The 19,100-nt window shown below is 42.3% G+C and overlaps 1 protein-coding gene across 2 annotated transcripts in view; it reads left to right on the top strand.

The window, feature by feature from the left end:
* sema4c (sema domain, immunoglobulin domain (Ig), transmembrane domain (TM) and short cytoplasmic domain, (semaphorin) 4C) overlaps positions 1–19,100 on the top strand; it is an 82,041-nt gene that overhangs the window by 47,312 nt on the left and 15,629 nt on the right. For both annotated transcript variants that reach the window (XM_034542644.1, XM_034542643.1), the window contains exons 3-8: positions 8,211–8,365; positions 12,373–12,435; positions 13,982–14,080; positions 14,501–14,597; positions 16,051–16,170; positions 18,007–18,158. In XM_034542644.1, coding sequence (XP_034398535.1) covers positions 8,211–8,365; positions 12,373–12,435; positions 13,982–14,080; positions 14,501–14,597; positions 16,051–16,170; positions 18,007–18,158 — 686 coding nt within the window. The remainder of the gene's footprint in view (positions 1–8,210; positions 8,366–12,372; positions 12,436–13,981; positions 14,081–14,500; positions 14,598–16,050; positions 16,171–18,006; positions 18,159–19,100) is intronic.

Below are 19,100 nucleotides of genomic sequence, written 5' to 3'. Positions count from 1 at the left end.
TGTCTGTCTCTGTCTCTCGCTCGGTGTTTGTCGCCGCTTCAAAGCTCTCCCTAAAATAGGCCTTTAATCATAGTTTGGTGAGTGCGTGGCTCGTCGGTTGCAAGCTATATGCAGAGGCTGGATGTATTTATAGGAGACAGGGAGAGGGAGGCTGGAGCTCCGCTGGAGGCAGATTACAGAGGACGAGGCCCGGCGCGAGACCTTTTCGGCAACAGGCCCCTCCTCCTCAACCCCACATCGGAGTTCTGCTCGGTCTGGCTCGGTTTGGCCTGGTATGATTTGGGCTGAGCAGGATGGTGAAGCTGTGAACATGACCCAGAGACCAGGCTGTTAATGTCACCTTGAAGCTACCATATTAACACACACGTTTTTGCCCGCAGAGTCACATCCTATCACAGCTTGACTAGATTCAGGAGGCCTTGGGTTTCTGTTTGCTACGTCTTGATAATGTTTGGTCTGCAGTTGCATTATTGTTGCACGACACTGCAGTTGTATGCTGGAACTGTGGGACAATTCTCCCTGTTGGTGCATTCAAGGACACTCGAGCAGAAGCTCACAGTCTGTCATGACCGAAGTAGGAAGATGTTATTCCAAAAAGCCAAAGAAGTAGAACTGCAATGTCACAGTACTTTTCTAAAAGTACTGTGACATTCTATGTTGTCCTACTTCAACACCACAACTTTTCAGAGGGAAATATTTTAGCTTTTACTCCACTAAATGTATCTTTACTTTGAAGATTAAGATTATACATATGGTGAGTTTAAAGGCACTGTGAGAATAAGCTAAACAACAGTATATAAAGCTGTAAGCTTTGCCTCAACAAGCTAGAAAATGAACACGCTGCCCACACACATCACCTTTGCATCACTAATAATAATTCAATAATATAATACATAATGATATACGACGTGAAAGGGGATTTTATTCTGCATAATGCTTTTACTTTTGATACCTACAGTACATTTTGCTTTAAATACTCCTGCACTTTTACTTAAGCAAACCTTTCAATGGAGGACATTTTTGCAAATGGTCTTGTTTCTTTATTTGGGAAATATGCTAAATCCCTTTCCTGCCGAGAGCTCGATGAGAAGATTGACACCTCTCCCTACAATGCCTGTACACTAAATATGAAGTCTCTGCCAGCCGCCAGTGAGTTTTACACAGAAACAAATGAGATATGATATGTTTATGTGCGAGCTTTCGAGGTGCTGGTCGGTGGACGTCGTTACCTGTGGACAGAGTCGGGCGGTTTCCTGTCTGTTAGCCAACCGGCTGCTGGTGGAGGTCAAGCTTCACTGGTCTTTGGTAGAAAAGGTTCACTGTGATGGTTTATCTTTCTCAATTATGATGCATTTCTGCCTTTTTGAGTAGAAATGAAAGGAACAGAACAGAATGTCTGTCTGAAAGAAAGGAAATCAATCCAAAAACGTTTTTTTCAAATGGTCAGAAGAAATGTGAAGTATATCCTCGACTCATATACAGCCTATAGCTCACTCAATGAGCAAAACCTTTAGGATGATACAGCCGTGTATTTGCTATTAACTTCACCCTATAAATAGTGGAAAACATCTTTTTCTTTTCTTTTTAAATCCCCAACATCTCTTTATTTAAATGTGCCTTGTTCTTTCAACAATATTTAGTCCTCTCACGTAGAGAAATGCTCATACTTCTTTTTACCCCAGTCTCAAACACATACACAGCCAGTGAAGAGGTCCTGATCTCTGATCAGTTCTGTTTCGAGTGGTACTGACCTCGATCAAGCCCTCTGAGTTCACAATCATCTGTATTCTCCCTTTCTATTTACCCTTTTGTTTGTATTTCTCCTCATCTGGTGGACTCATTATGCCTCTCCTCGTCTCTGCCCTCCATTTCTTATTCATGCTTTTATTTATATTCTCTTTTCTTCTGCGCCCTACAAACTGTTGTCTAGAAGCATCAAAGGCCTTGTAATTTAACCCAAACCTCTCTTAAACACAAACACACACAGAAACACTCACACACACACATACAGACACACACACACAGACACACACAGACACACAGACAGACACACACACAAGGTCCTTGAAATGATGGAAAGTCTCAAACTCTCAAAACAGTCCTATAGTAAAAAGCTTGAAACAGTTTTCAAATGTCTTACAATACAGATTATTTTTAGAATAAGGTGAAGGACAGTGTTGTGTGCCGCATTGCGAGTTGTATAATATGAATCCTTTATGCTTTGAAATTTTAATGGGGTTTCTTTTATGTCATCATTGCCTCTTTTATTTAGTCAATTCTCCACAGCTGTGAAAACATCAAATACGATTTCTCTTAAACCTGCAGATGGTGTTTACATAAATTTAAGCTCACACACCGTCCTTCAAAAATTACATATGCACTTGTTCACTTGCATATATATAGGGATGACCCACAGGTGTGGACAACCTTGTGTCTGTTGTAGGGACACCCACACCCACTCAGGTTACAACACACACACACACACACAGCAGATAGCCTCAGGGCTGCCACAGAGTGGTGGCAGATGGGAAGTGCTTCTGCCCGTATCACCTCTTAATGACTGAGCCGATGATCACTTCAAACAAGCCACTCGGAGCAAAACTTTCCCTCCGTCGGTGGAGAGATGTTCAAGTGACTGAGCAGGTACCCTGGAGAACTATCCAGAGCTCTGCATGCGAGTGTGCGTGTGTGCAAAGCCAATGTGTCTTTTAGCTTACCCGTAAACTTTGTGTATTCTGTGTGTGTTCATGTGTTCAGACCATGTGTGTGTGTGTGTGTGTCAGTGAAAGTGTGTCAGCTCTGGAGTTTTCTTGCCCGGCTGTGTGGAACACAGCAGATGTGCTCAGTTCTCCCCTGAGGATGCCGCCTCTCTCTCTTCTCTCGCTCATCAAGCGCCCTCATCCGTGCATACCCTCCAATGTTTATACACCACTGCTCTTCACATAATAAGCTGACTTCAGTACTTATCCCTTCCTTTGATTACTTATTCCCTCCTTCCCTCTATATCTCTCCTTCCATCCTCCTGTGCATCGTGTCACCTCTCTGGTTTCTTTTACCATATCTTGAACAGATTTATATGTTTGCCGGTTGTTGGTAACACACATCCACACACACAGACACACACACACACACACACAAGCTTAAGTAGAAGGGTTTAATTGTGGCACGATGGTCAAAATGCTTTCTGAGAGGCTTTTAGGCGTTTTCAGAACAATTCTGGCGTTAACAGCTAAAACTTTGAACGTTTTGTATCTTTTTATATGAAAATTTAAAGTAGACAATTTCCCAGTGTAGTTCTCCAAGACCACTTGAGCACTCAAAACTCATGTTGCAAAAGAAACTTTCTTTTAGAAAGAAACCTTTTTGTTATCATGTGACAGATGTGCAGTGTCGAATCAGACCGCTGTTGTGCAGTTAGACTAAACGTATTGAATGTTGAAGGAGTTGTATTTAACATTCAGAGCATCGATATAGCAGCAAACAACTATTATATATGTAAAGATATGGTGGAGTGGATGTCTAACTGAGCAGAGAATGAAGTCGCTCTCCATCTCCATGTGTGTTGTTATCCGAGCTTGTCTTTGCTTTGTTGACATAGCTGGGCTGTCCATGCATGCTTTTAGTGCATGTTAGTGCACGTGAGTGTGCTCCACTGGTTAGCTTCTCTGAGCTGTTCAAATACGGCTGATAATGCGCCTTAGTTTCGCCGTAGTTTGCATTGTTAGCGCCGTTAACTGTGAGCCTCGTTGTTGACATGCTGAGAGCCCTTGACATGCAATCAAAATGCTCCCAATTTTGGATCTTGCTCCTTGAAATTAGAAAGAAAAGCACATTTTGGTGTTACAATTTTACAGACTAGCGGCCTGAAAAAAAACAATTATTACTAGACTAGAAAGAAAAAAAGATAGGGGTTAAAATGACATACTTTTGGAGGCTTTTTCAAACTGTCACGGGACAGATGTCTGGCTGTCTTCATTTTCATTGCTGTGTTGACAGACATTTTTGAAGCAAATAACACATTTGAAGATAAAATAATCTTCCCCAAACTGGCTTTAAGTTGATTGTTTGAGGTTCTCAGTAACATGCCTCACTTTTAATCTATCTCTGTCTCTCTCTCTCTCTCACACACACACACACACACACACAGCTCCTTCATCCAGTACATCTTGCAGCATGTATAAAAGTCTATTTAGTCCCAACTAGGCCACAGCATCACATGAGCGGTTAGTCACACCATAAATCACACCAGCTCCTGCCGTTCCCTCTCCGGATTTTCAGCTGCTATTTTCAGTCGGGGGAAACAGCGAAAAGATGAGAAAATATTCATGCTGTCAAAAACAAAAAAAGGAATATTCATATTCAATTTATGAGATTGCATTACGTGCAGTGCGGGCTGTCGCGTTGTTCACACGTTCTATCAGCCCAGATAAAGTGAGAGAGAGGAGACAAGGTGACATTACAAGCAACAAGAGTGTGGATAATGAAAACTAAACACCATTCTTTCTCTCTCTCTCCTCCTGTCTTGCATCTGCTCTGCACCACGAGTTTGTCTGTATGCTAGTCAGGGGATTTGTACAGCCTGTGCGCGTGCACCGCTGCCTTTGACACAGTGAACCACCAGATCCTTATTTCCTCCCTCCAGGACCTGGGTATCTCAGGCACCGCACTCTCACTCTTCTCATCCTACCTCACCGACCGCACTTACCGGGTAACCTGGAGAGGATCTGTGTCTGAGCCTTGTCCTCTGACTACTGGGGTCCCTCAGGGCTCAGTCCTTGGTCCTCTTCTCTTCTCTCTGTACACCAACTCTCTCGGCTCTGTCATTCGCTCGCATGGCTTCACCTACCACAGCTATGCTGACGACACCCAACCTCTCGTTTCCCTAATCTGAAACACGGGTAGCAGCACGAATCTCTGCCTGTCTGACCGACATCTCTCAGTGGATGTCCGCACACCACCTGAAAATTAACCCGGACAAGACTGAACTTCTCTTCCTTCCAGGAAAAGGCTCTCCCACACACGACCTGACTATTAACTTCAACAACTCAGTGCTGGCTCCGACTCTGACTGCCAGGAACCTCGGTGTGACACTCGACAATCAACTCTCCCTGACTGCCAACATTACCGCAATAGCACGCTCCTGTAGGTACATGCTGTACAACATCAGGAGAATACGACCCCTTCTCACTCAGAAGGCGGCACAGGTTCTGGTCATCTCACGGCTGGACTATTGTAACTCCCTCCTGGCAGGTCTACCTGCTAATGTCATTCGACCTCTACAGCTCATCCAGAATGCAGCTGCTCGACTGGTCTTCAACCTCCCGAAATGTACCCACACTACTCCGCTCCTCCGCGACCTTCACTGGTTACCGGTGGCCGCCCGCATCCGCTTCAAAACATTGGTACTTGCGTACCGTGCTGCGAACAGATCGGGTCCGGTCTACATCCAGGACATGGTCAAACCGTACACCCCAGCTCGTTCACTTCGCTCGGCTTCTGCCAATCGGCTTGTAGCTCCTTCACTTCGAGCTAAACACTCAACAAAATCACGACTGTTTGCTGTGCTGGCTCCTCATTGGTGGAACGAGCTCCCCATTGACATCAGGACAGCAGAAAGTCTCTACACCTTCCGTCGCAAACTAAAAACACATATTTTTCGACTATACCTTGAATAGGGAAGGTAGAGCCGTAGTAGCACTTTAGTAGCACTTAAATGTCTCTTACTGATAGCACTTTGTTGTTTAGCACTTTAGTAGCACTTAAATGGCACTTCCGGATAGTACTCTGTAGTTTGACGTTATTGAAGAAATTGTACTTGATGCTTGATTCTTGTTGTTCTGAGTTTGGACTCATGGTTTAATGCACTTATTGTAAGTCGCGTTGGATAAAAGCGTCAGCTAAATGACATGTAATGTAATGTAATGTGTGTGTGTGTGTGTGTGTGTGTGTGTGTGTGTGTGTGTGTGTGTGTGTGTGTGTGTGTTTGTGTGTGTGCATCTTATTTTATATGTTGATGGAAAATAGTTCTGCTCTGGTTTTTCAACAAACTCTGCAGATGGGGAACGCGCAAAGACCATTCTGTGATTTTCTCCTAACCTTTTTGAGATTGTTTTTGTCAGTATGCGAGTGCGGGAATCAGAAACAATCCAAAAATGTGCACTCTCCCGAAACAAATCAGACAGCCCCGAGAAGTCAGTCACATCGAGTCAGTTATTTGATGTCAAAGGATCAATAACTTGGTTTACAAGGAGGCTAACACTCCGTTAATACTCTTGAGTGATAGTCTAATCAGAGTAAAAGGCCTCATTTAGGCTTTTATTAAAATGTAATTTGCATCAAGATGTGTGGCACACATAATGAGCCATCTAATCTAATCACACCTCCCATTGTCAATGTTCTTATGCTCTGCATTCTGTCCATGTTGGAGCTCCTTTTCCCGTTTGCCATAAAGGCTGCCTCTAAATCCCTGTTGTGTATGTCGCCTTGATGAAGCTGCTCTCTCCCTAATGCTGCAGTGCTGAGTGTACGAGTCCTTTAACAATCTTTAGTCTAAAAGCTGTGTCCAATTGAGGCAAAAAACAATTTAGGTAGTTTTACAAAAACAAGATTAGCCGATTTTCTCAATTTGAAAATGGCTATTCTTAAAGGAACGGTTATTGATTTATTATTTATTAAGTGCATGAAAACAAACCTCTTGGCGGCTGGCTCGATAACAAGCTGACTTTTAAAGCTCACATTAAAGCGATGCTTGATTGAAGCTGTTGACGGTTAGTTTATTTTATCGTAAAAAGAAAAGAAGAAAAAGATTTAGATTTTGCAGATTATGCTTTCTATCAGCGTGAGATCATGGTTTCATCAATGTGGCGCCTCTTTAAAAGCTCTAGATGCTGCTTTCACTCTGCTGTTAGATTCATAACTTTAACGGCACACGTCACTGCACTCTTCATCAAAACGAGGGCGGGAAGGGCAAGTGCAATATTGCTTCTTGTTTATTTGCACAGCTTCTCCAAATAGAAGACCACCTTATCTCCCCTCTGACATGCAGATCTGGAACTTATCAGACTTGCCTTGAAGACCGGCTTCTGCTTCAGGTCCTTAAAGTAAATACCGAGCTTGGGAAGCTTTCAGTGCCGCGGTCCATCCCGCAAGACTCATTTACAACAGATCTTAAAGCCAGATACTCCGGCTATTTCCAGCAAACTCAATTATGAGTTATAACCGTGAGAGCATTTAGTAAGAAAAAAGTGATCTCTTTTTAAAATATTATCCGTTGAGTTGATGTGTTGTGTTGATTGCCAGCCAGACAGTGACGCTGGGATTTTATTCACCTTATGAGTCTCGAGAGTGATCCTGCAGACACCTGTTGTAAACTACCACAGAGGCAGTTTTAAGTACTGCGGTGTTTATATTTCTGCAATATGCAGTCAGGAAACATCGGATGTGTTGATGAGATCAAAACAAGGGCAGAGTTCAAAGATGGGTGTGGCCCGTGCAAGGGTCCCGGAAGTGTCCAGGGCGCCTCCCCATTCCTGAATTAATTGATATTTTTGGGCACTCGTGGGCAGTGCAATAATATGTAAACATTGTTTTATAAATGACACATCCAACAGACACATTAGTATTCCTTTTGTTTCTGGTTCCCTGGTAAATAAGGCCTCTCGTCACTCTCCTTTAGGCTGTTTTTTCCTTCCAACTCCTGAAGGAAATATCTGGATCTTCAGCATCTTTGCGACTTTGAGCCACATCTTCGACATGAAAATCTCCTCTCTTTTTTTTCATTATTAAATGTTGAATAGCTCAGCTGTGGGGGTTAAATAGAGGTAGAAACTACGTAGTGGATTGTAGAAATACCGACAGGTGGAAGCTGAGATGGTGGACGTTTGTGAGCGGATATTGCCGCGGGGTTAAATTGAGCAGGAGCTCGTGCATGTTGTGAAGAAGAAAGATGTGCATGAAAAGCAAAGATGTGGGTAAAGTGTACCATGTACCGTAACGTGCAGAACGGATGACATTGAGCAAGAGAGGTGGGGGAGTAGGCGAGGCTCGACAGTGCGAATTAGATGAGACATCAACCAATTCCAACAAGGGAAGTGTGAAATGTTCTTCTCAGGTTTTGTTCTGTCGTCTGTCAACAGATCAGTCGAAAGGAAATATGAGCGGAGCTATGAGTTATCAGCAATGTAACCATGCCCCTCTGTGTCTTTCTCCAGATGTTTTGGACAGCATGGCCAGGTTCAGCATCCAGGGAGTGTTCAACTACAGCATGCTGACTCTGTCAGACCACGAGAGGGTCTTGTACGTCGGAGCGCGGGAGGCGTTGTTCGCCCTGGACCCCAACGACATCAGCAAACAGCTCCGGCCTCAGGTAACACGCACACAGCACGTTAAAAGCTGTATTTTACAATTTGCCATAACTTCAATATGGGAAGGATAGGAAGGATTTCAAGACAAGCAATTGTATCCACACAATACAGCCTCTGACTAACTGCCACTGCACACGCCCACACGGTCTGAAAGGCTTTTGTAGAAATGTGAGACATTAAATGATAACGCATGAGATTTAATATCACAAGGCTTGGTGATGGACGGTTCAGGAACAAAAAGCATCGGTCTCCCCCGCGCAGCCTGGTTACTGAGCGCTGGCTCAAGAGATAAACACACATTTAAAATACTTCATTTAAATACGCCAAATTCAATTATGATATCAACTGTGATATAATTATTATTGAAAAGGTTCAGCTTGAATATGCAGGAAAGGGGCAAAAAATATGGAGCATAATCTCTGCCACACTTCTTTGCTGTCTATTAACTTAGACTGACCCTATTTTATCCTTTTTTTGGCTAATTCTCGGACTCAAGGACATTTCAGAACACAGACAAAAAATTGTTTCTGGCAGACAATCAAAGAACTCCCCAGTAATCGTACCATAATAAAGTCAACTGAGTCATATGGTTGTTGGGTTCTTTATTGGTCTGGCCTGTACTGTACTTCTTTTATTAAATGTTCAGGCCTTGTACAAGCTAATAATGTACGAGATGACAAGCAGTTTAATGTCCTCCTTAAAAGGTCAAAAATATAATAAAATGTTTTTATTGCAGCTCTTAGATAAAAGTCAACTTTTCAAAAGCAGAAAACAGCCACATGTATTATTCATTTCTTTTTTTAAGGAAAAATCATATAAAAAATATCAAAATATCATAGCTTGAATATTTCCATTAGTAATATCGTTTGTTAAATGAAATTGGAATGTAAAAACAAATCTACTTCTTTATGGAAGATGATAAAGGTCGGTTTTAGGTGCCAAACATGAAATCTTCAAACTAAATCAAACCATGAAAAAAATCATAAACTTACAAAAACAAGGTCTTATAATATAAAGAGTTATTGTTAATAAGCAAAAGGGATTTTTACATGATCGAGTTATATATATTTTGGACTAAATTCAGATGTTTTTTCACAAGTTATTGCTTTAATTTGAAGTTATTTATGTTTTCTGTCGCTAAAAGCCTCCAACAGCAATAGTGTGAGTACGCTGCCAAATATTAAAATCCTAATGTGCGGGGCTATTGGCTCCAATATTTCACTTCTGTTAGCACAAACATATCCACGGTGAATGCGTGGGAGTGAACAGGCACTCTGACACACACACACACACACTTTCACAGGCGTTGGTCCGGTTTCTCAAGAGTTTATGATGCACTTATTCAATCACATTTTTTATTGCCCTCGTTTTAATTTGCGTATCTTGTTTTTCTGTGAAGCACTCTGGGGCAAACATGTTTGTTTAAAGCACTCTATAAATACCCTTGACTTGACCTGATACACACACACACACACACACACACACACCAACACACGCAGAGATGCTACGGCCTCAGAGACTCAGTCTGCTTTTGCTTCGCTCCCTCAATAATTGGTCCATATTGGAATCAGTACAATTGCAGCCGTCCAATGAAGGTGTAGCAGGCAGCCGGCAGCAGCCTGGGAATTGTTATCTGATTTAGTGCCGTAATGAGCAGTTATTAGTTGCCCATACACACACACACACACACACTGTCACACGCAACGCAGGCTGTGGCTGTTTGAGTGAGGCTGATGAGTCTTACAGTAATGATAAGACCACCTGTTGTCAGCCCCCTAGCGTGCAGTGTAGTGGGAAGGAGCCAACACAAAAAAATGGCAGTGTGAAGACGAGGGAATGGTGCGTCCCCTCTGCCACCATCTGCCCATCACTCCCTCAGCCCTCCCCCCCGATTTTATTTCCTTTCGCTGCCGTCTCACTCGCTCGCCGTCTCCCGGCATTACATTCACGGCCGTCTTTCTCCTTCTGCATATTTTTCAAGGGATGTGTTTTCTCGGTGTTTGAAACAAGGCAGCTCTCACTGGTGGTCTTGAAGTGCTTCCTCTTACATTATTTAGGTTATGTTCTTTCCCACGTCAGTTGTATAAGTTATGTTCCTTCTGTTTTTCATTTATTAATTGTGTTCAGTCATTCTCGCGAATGGTGCCTCAGACACCGCTGATACAATTGAGACTAAACTCGCTACGTAAATGCACCGTTTCACCTCCAGCATTTTTTTAAAAGTACAAAATGTTGCGAATGTTCGAATGACGAGAATCCCGGCTCACATATATCCAGCTGTCCTTGCTCTCCACGTTAGTTTTTAGGGTTTGAGCTGCCCTGGAACCACTGTACTTTGTGTATTCATTAGCTAATGGCCTAAGCGACACACTGTATGAGATAAAACATCGGAGCTTAGAAGAGGGTTTTCAAGATGCTCAAACCGTGCTTCCCTAAGTGAAGGCTTCTTTTTCATCGGTTGGGACTGACAGTGTAAGATGCTTATGAGCCATTCATTAACCGTACTTACTTCCTACAATTATCTGTCGCACAAAGACCGTCTCTATGACGCTAACCTGAAAAGAGCTTATTATTCGTGCCACGTGTTATTGTGAAGAGGACATTTACTTCGGCAGATTTGTTTTTGTAGGTCGTCGGGCATTAGCACGGAGAGCTTCTGCTGCTTCTACTGCTGCCTGGTGCTTTTTTGTAAAATACCTGATCTGTGTGGAAAAAATTAAAGGTTGGGTTTCTTCAATAGATAATAAAGTAAACAGTGACTAGGGACTAATGAGAATCCCTTGGGAACAAATTAGAAGTGACTGCAGGTGTTGCTATGCTTCATTTTATCTCGTCTCTCTTAAAAAAACTCCAGTGCATTAGTGTAAACCACAGATCCGCAGGTGATATGTCAAAGCCACTGATCCTAATGATTCATTATATTATTATAATATATAAAAGTCAGTATTTTAGGTCTAGTTTGTGACGCTCACTCTGTACACGGCAACGACTCGTTGTTTGATTGCTGTTCGCTTAAACCCACTCAAGTAAATCAAAGTTTAATATTGAATTTGCTGCAGCTCTCTGCCTGTAATAACCAGTGTAATTATTTCTAATGATGTGGAAACCTCTTAGACAGAGGTCTGGACCTCTGTCCACGGAGCAAAGTTCAGTCATGTGTCACATAGCCATTAAAAAAGCAGCTACTGTGAATAACACAAAATAGCAACCAACAAAAGGTCAGCGGTGAAGCGAAATATGAACATGTGTGAAGTGTGGAAGAATGTGCACGGCTCTTTTTTTAATTTGCTTCCCCACTTGTTTCAGCAGACTTTTACTTTTTGGAGGACAAAAGCTTGTCCCAGAAGTAATACTTCCTTCAGGTGCACTATGATACACACTGACTGCCTGTCAGTCTTTGATCCTTTAAACAATGGTATAATCATGATGGGATGTTGCTGCACTAAAGACCTCTCAGTTTCCTTCCTCCACTAACTCAGAGGCTCCGCTGCCAGGGACTGAACCCGGGTCTCTGCAGCGGGACTCAGTCTGTGGACTATTTTAACTATTTAAACTGTTTTTAACTGTATCTTCCGTTCAAGGTGAACTAGTGTAACTTCAGAAAACACGTTCAACCTGTTGAAAAGTATGCGCCTTCTGTCATTGGGGCCCATTATTTGCTAAATGTATGTTTTTCAGTACCAAAATACAGTAATAATTTTGTGTGCGTCTGTAGTTGTTGCTATAGGAACAGCAGCAAGTGGCCAGGCGTGTATTAAATAGGTTGAGTTAAGCAAAAACAGCTGTTTGTTGCCACGCTGTCTCCTCTTAGTGCACCCTTTTAGAAAGACATGAGGTGATGTCATTTCCACATATATTTATTTTGTAAGTTCTATGCCAGCGAATGAGCACGATGTAGAGATACATCGGTACTTGCAGGATGCATTTACTCACAGGCCCAAAGGCAGACAGCATCGGTCCCGAAGACAACATGTCGCCCACATCGTATCTGTCTCTCTCTTTTCTCCAGATCGACTGGCCGGCTCCGCAGGACAAGAAGAAGGAGTGTGTTGCCAAGGGGAAGAACAACCAGGTAACCCCGGATTGTAGCTGACAGCGTGTCAGAGTGGTTGGGGTCACCGGCCTTGCTCCGGGGCACAGTGGAAGTCGTTTTTTAAGACAGTAGTTTACATGAACACTTCACTTTACTCAATTACATTTTGTCAAGTGAGTCTGGGACTCACATTAGCACACAGGGAATGTGCATCTTCCACATGGGGCTATAGGATCAGCCACTTTGAAGGGGGTTCTGCTCCAAAAAGAGTCTAAAATAAAAGAAACACCTGATCCACGAGAGTGGTATCCATCTCCTCGTCAAACTCTCAGCAAGGAACTATTCATTTTAATATCTGCATTCTTATAATTATGGACCATGGTCGGAGATGTATTTCCATCAGATTTGTTTTTTTTAAACGTAACAAATCTCATAATGATGTTTGACTTATTCCAAACATGATGATATTTAACAGAGAAGTAACTCTTCTAACGCACACAGTGTCCGAGCATGAGCCTGCTGTTCTCACCATCAGTTGGTGAACACAGATAGTGAACTGCTCTGCTTCCCTCGGCTTACACTGCATTATGTACAGTTGGGTTGAATATTTTAAAGAAACACACAGTGCTAAATTTATAACCTTTGATGTGGTTTTAAACAGAAGGGGAAATAGTTCACTAGTGTGCTGTAATGAACTAAAACTGACTCCAAGAAAAAAGAAAAGGAAAAACACGTTGAGAAATGAGGATGTTTCACACAGGAGCGTTAAAAAAATATTTTTATATGACAGGAATTTATTTTATGTCTACACTGACCGTTATACTTAAGTCTTTTATGTCATCTTGTAGTGTCTGTCAGACACATCTCATCCCAATCATCTTCACTGATTGCAGGAGCTGTTTCAATGAATTTTGAAAAATAATATTGCCCCTATTACAGCCTTGGGATACAGATATAGTTTTGCTGCTGTGAAAGCAACATCAAGTGGATGCACTGAATTATTCATTCCTCTCGCATCATGTGTGAGCATCTGTTTTCAATTCCCTTCAAAGAGCTTTATTGTTCATCACAGCGCAGACATTGAAGGGCACTACCCATAAAACATTGCATATATATTACACTGCTAATTACACACATATCTTTTGAATGGAAACATGTCGTTTTTTTCTTCAGTTTAAAGGTTACTTAGATATTGTGTTTACATCATATTTTAGGGGGATGTGCTCAATGAGACACTAACAATGTTGATTGAATGAATTCATAGACATAAAAAAAATTCAAGTCAAATGTTGCTCCAAAAGATCCTCTCAACCACTGACTGGCCAACTGATTTCACACATTTTTAATAAAAGGATATAATCAGCAAACATGATCTAGTCTCAAGGTTATTGAGGTATTACAAGTAAATGAGAATTTAATTAAAATAAGTCACACTGAAGCATTAGACTAAAGCTAAATCTCACAGGTGTGTGTGAGCATACCGAGAGCCTTCATGGTAGAATAGACTTCACCTTAACAGAAGACAAAAGCTTCACCTGCCCAACAAACAGCAGCATTCTAACAGTTCCTCCTCTCGCCTTCACAGACCGAGTGCTTCAACTACATCCGTTTCCTGCAGAGCTACAACCACACGCATCTCTACACCTGCGGCACCTACGCCTTCCAGCCCAAATGCACCTACGTGGTAACTATGCGTGTGTGTGTGTGTGTGTGTGTGTGTGTGTGTGTGTGTGTGTGCGTGTGTGTGTGTGTGTGTGTGTGTGTGTGTGTGTGTGTGTTTCCCTTGACAGAGTTATTGTAAACCAATGTTGACAGGTGTCAACTTGAGATGTCGGCCATCTGACCTCAGGCGTAGACCACTGTGTGATAAAATGTAAAAATAAATGCAATGGAAAACAGTATCCCATGCTGGGTTAGTGTGTGTGTCTGTCTGTGTGTGTGTGTGTGTGTGTGTGTGCATATACGTGACACTGATGCGATAGGACAACATGACCAGGGGTGGAGCTGTGGTTCTCAGAAAGGACAGACGGAGCTTGCAGCTGTGTCATGTGGGTCATACTACACACTGACCACAAAACACCTGTGTTCCTGTGTGTGCTTGCAGAACGCCGACTATTTTACCGTCAACACTGCAGCCCTGGAGGATGGGAAGGGTAAATGCCCATATGACCCTGCCAAGGGTCATACTGGTCTGATAGTGGGTGAGTGTCAGTGGGAATGCATGCAAATGACCGTATGTTTTCATCTACTCCGTGTTCAGGCGAAAATACTCGCAACGGAGGTGGTGCTTTACCCCGGCCATCCAGACGAGCAAGCGAGCTTTAAATATCAATTTTGAACTGTCAACAGCATCAGATTGTGTGGTTGGAGCATGTTTTCAACAGCTCTTGTCACTTCGAGCAACCAAGGAAACATTTGGCCGAGACTCACGGGTTATCACTGTCACTTGTTTAATTAAAACACTGTGCGGCGTCCATGGCTGTTAAACGCGTTGCCTACCACTTTAAAACTTAAAACTCTTCATTTATGTCATGATATTTGACGTACTGTCCACAACCACAGACAGCGTAGTATTTAGCCTTGAGTGACTTGTATGCTCAGAACTCCTGGCTGTTAGATTTCTCCAGCAAACACATGCAAATATACCTTAATGTGGAAAGTCAATTTGTTCAGGTTGCGCTCACTGTTCTATGACATCATTATTACCTTCGCAAAATACTTTTGCGGAGGTTATGTTTTGATCGCTGTGTATTTATTTGTAAATATGTCTGTTTGTTATTCGCATAACTCAAAAAGTATTAAACCGAATCGCATGAAATTTGGTGGGATGATTGGCTGTTATCCGGGGACCATTTGATTAGATTTTGGGAGCGATCGGGTCAAAGGTCAAAATCATAAAAATGTCAAAATCATCTTTTTACCATAGCGTTTTTAATTTGTGTCTAATTTGCATGATACTAATGCCAAAATGTTCAGAACTTAATGCCCAATCGTGTGATATCCACCACGACACAATGCCGTCATTACCCTTGTTAGCGAAATGGGGGTCAAAGGTCAGGGACTCACGATACATCAATGGTTTTCTTTCGAAATTAATAAATCAAGGCTGATGTTCATACATAATTCTTTTGTGATGTTTACCACAATATCTGGTATCAAGTTACATCAATTTACTGTTCCCCACACTCTCATGCCAAGTACCAAAAAGTGGCTGCAGCGAAGGTATGCGCTCTACCGAGTGCCCGTTCTAGTTTACCAAATGTAAAAGGATCGAAAAGAAAACCGCCACTTTAAGTGTTTCTGAACGAGCCTAACGTTTATTAGAGGATCATGTTAAAACAGAGATGCATGAGCAGTCATTCATTGGAAACGGAGTCATATCAATCAACGACAATCAACCGACAGTCCGCTCCGCTTGTTCCATCTGAGCAGCTCTAACGGAAGCATAACATGTCTATCAAATCTCCACAACCCACTTCTGCAGCATCTGTTTTGTATATAACTTTTGTGTGAACATCTTCTCTGACCTTAAAGGCGCCCGTTCTCTATTATGTTTGGTGGCTCGCTGCTGAACCAGTGTCCCTCTCTCAGGCCTGTACAATTGTGGCTGAAAAAAAACTGATTTAAACTAAAGTTTGCATGTTGTTGTTACAGATAAGGAGCTGTACTCGGCAACGCTCAACAACTTCCTGGGTACAGAGCCGGTCATTTTGAGGAACCTGGGCCAACAGCACTACAGCATGAAGAGTGAATACCTGCCTGCCTGGCTCAATGGTAAGTGGAAAAGGGGACAGAAAGCGTTAATCTGGGAAGTTAAGGTTGAGGGGACGGCTGGAAAGATTATTGAATTGTTTGTTTGCTCAGTGAACATTTACTACTCAGGCCTAGTACAGAAATAAACCACAGCAGGCTGACAACCCATAAATGTGTTGGCTAAAATAACAACCGTTGTTTGCACATTTGATCAGCTTTTCAAAGCGAATGTAAAGTGATGGTTAATCTGCACTTATTGGCTACATACATGATGTAATGCTGGAAGACCGACGCTAAAAGCTGCATGTCCCAGATCAGTATCCTCGCCAGTTAATGGGGCATGTAAAAGACAAAAGGGTAGTGTTGCTTTCCTCTTAGCTCATTTGCCCTAGTTTTATAGCACATTAATTCATGTCGAGAATTCATTAACATTTAATGTTGTCCTAATGTAACCTTGTTTGAATGCTCCTGTGGAAACAAGAAGCAACACAGAGGTGAAATCCAAACAATGTGTGTCATTTAGTCTTCGAGAAGAAGTAGAAACTTTAACTTTTACCGCTATCTCGGGTAATGGGTAGCTAATGATATGCTAGCTGCTGCAGGTTAGCTGCAGAGTGCGTAGGCTACCATCCAGTGGTAGTTAGCTAGCTTACGTCTCAGTTAATTGCCAGTTTGGAGCCTTTGTTCATTACACTTTTACTCTGGACGTGTGTTTTGGTTTTGGAAAGGCGATAAAAGCACTATAATTATTCACACAATTGTACACTTGTATTCGACAATTATGTTCAGAAGCAAATTTATGGACAAAAATCTATTCCATAATTATGAATCTAAATATGCTGCACCAGTTCAAGTTTTCCAAGACTGTGCAACACTGACAGATTAAATATGTATTCAAATAAAATGAATCGCATTAGAGATAACGCAGGCTTTTTTTTAACAAAGTTTCATTAAAAGAAAAAGTATGAGCGAGAAACATGCAAAAGAACAAGAGGGGGGTAAAAAAGAAATGTGTTGCAGGAAATGAAGCGTAGGGCTTGGCTACAGCGAAGGATCGTTATCTTTTGGGGGATAGGAGGTGGAGAAAGGAAAAATGAAGGGGAGAGAATAGGATGAAGTCACAGCAGGGAAAATGTCTGATGAAAGAACAGGAATGGAAGATTGAGGGAAGGGAGGAGGAACATACAGATGAGGCTGAGGTTCGGATCGATGTGTGTTTGTTATTCATGCTGATACTGAGCTTTTATTAAAAACTAGACCAATGAAGCTGGCCTCACCTTAATTTAAGCAGCATCTAACCAGCCTGAGAGCATTTAATTGGCCTGGGTTTCTGTAGAGAGTTGTAGTGTCCCAAGATGGTGTAAAATACTGCTTCAGATGCTTTTTTTTTTTTGCCCAAAAGAACCGTCCATCTGGAGGGAAAATTGTATCCTTGTAATTAGAAAAGAAAACATACTTCAGCATTATATGGCTGACTTTCGTGTTGAATGCATGCATCTGCCTTTTTTCAAAACATATCAATCGAAATCTTATTAGGGCTGGATATAGAGAGAATCTGAGAAAGATGGGAATGGTTGGGAGGAAGTGAGAGACACAAAATGGGGCGCTAATAGAGAGACAGTGGGCGAGAAATGACTGGAGGAGAGATGAGGCGAAGGACAGAGTGTTGATAGAAAATAGACAGAGAGGTGAGAAGAGGCGGCGAAGGAATAAGACGGAGGTGTGGCGCTCGTGTGTGTCTATGTGTGTGTGATTCAGTTCAAAAGCACCGAGAGGCTTGGACCATTTGCTCCGTTTTGATGTGTGTGTCAATACCCGTTTGGATACTTACCTCCGCATGTGTGTGTGTGTGTGCAGAGCCGGACTTTGTGGGTTCAGCCCTGGTGAGGGAGAGCAGCGGCAGTAAAGAAGGGGACGACGACAAGATCTACTTCTTCTTCAGTGAGCGAGCGTTGGAGCTGGACTGTGACACCGAGCTCACTGTGGCCAGAGTGGCCCGAGTCTGCAAGGTAATAAATACACCAGCTGATAATCACAACTGATCAGACCAGATTCAATTAGGATCCTCCCAAAACGGTCTTCTTCAGACTGCTGTGTGCGTCTGTGGAAGTGTATTAATGACAAAACCTAATTCAAACCAATCTGAACGTGACTATTTCAGAATGCACAGGGACGTTTGTAAGCCCAAACACTAGTTTTGTCTGCAAAACAGTTTCATGCATGCTTGGCTTGAAATCAGCTGTTTCGGGTTTTCTCCAGCTGTTTTGGCAGCTGTTTCCGAGAACTTAATAGTACGAGACAGCACTCGCTAACGGTTCTGGACTTACAGACTTCAACAGGAGATGCCCATATAAGGAGTTAACAACTCCAGTGTACATTAAGTAAATATATATAGCCGTAAATCTGATAAATCACACTTACTTACAGAGCTAAGTGGACATAATGGCGTTGTTTTTATTTCAGTTCAGATCCAACGACGCTTGCTGGTGGATTTTAATGCAAGCGATACAAACTGCCTCAACTGAGAACACACAGCTTTTTCTAGACAGCTAACACGCAATTTCTCAAAAGGGCTCAAAAGATAAGCATTCACATGTTTACATCTCTGAACTTCCATAAACCTGCATGCATCCATTTAATCATCAACTCCATCTACCTCATGCAAAGCGGTGTGTGGAACGTGATAGAAACCTTCTGTACACGTTCTGCATCAGGCATGACCTGATACATGTAATAAGACACATTTTCTTCAAGCTTTTATATAATTACCAGAATTAAGCACTAAGCAAAGGCTGCGCAGAGAAAATAGCTGTCCTGCGCTTTAATTCGTCCCACCCTGAATTTCCACTAAACAACCATTTACAAAACAATGTGTTACGTGAAGACAATTACATTGACATGGAGCTATTTGGTAATGAATGCTTTCATTTGCTTAATGAATTGTCTCATTA

Source organism: Cyclopterus lumpus, chromosome 9, assembly GCF_009769545.1.
Source record: "Cyclopterus lumpus isolate fCycLum1 chromosome 9, fCycLum1.pri, whole genome shotgun sequence".
NCBI lineage: Eukaryota > Metazoa > Chordata > Actinopteri > Perciformes > Cyclopteridae > Cyclopterus > Cyclopterus lumpus.
The sequence above is the reverse complement of the archived record's forward strand: the minus strand, read 5'-3'. Positions and strand labels throughout refer to the sequence as shown.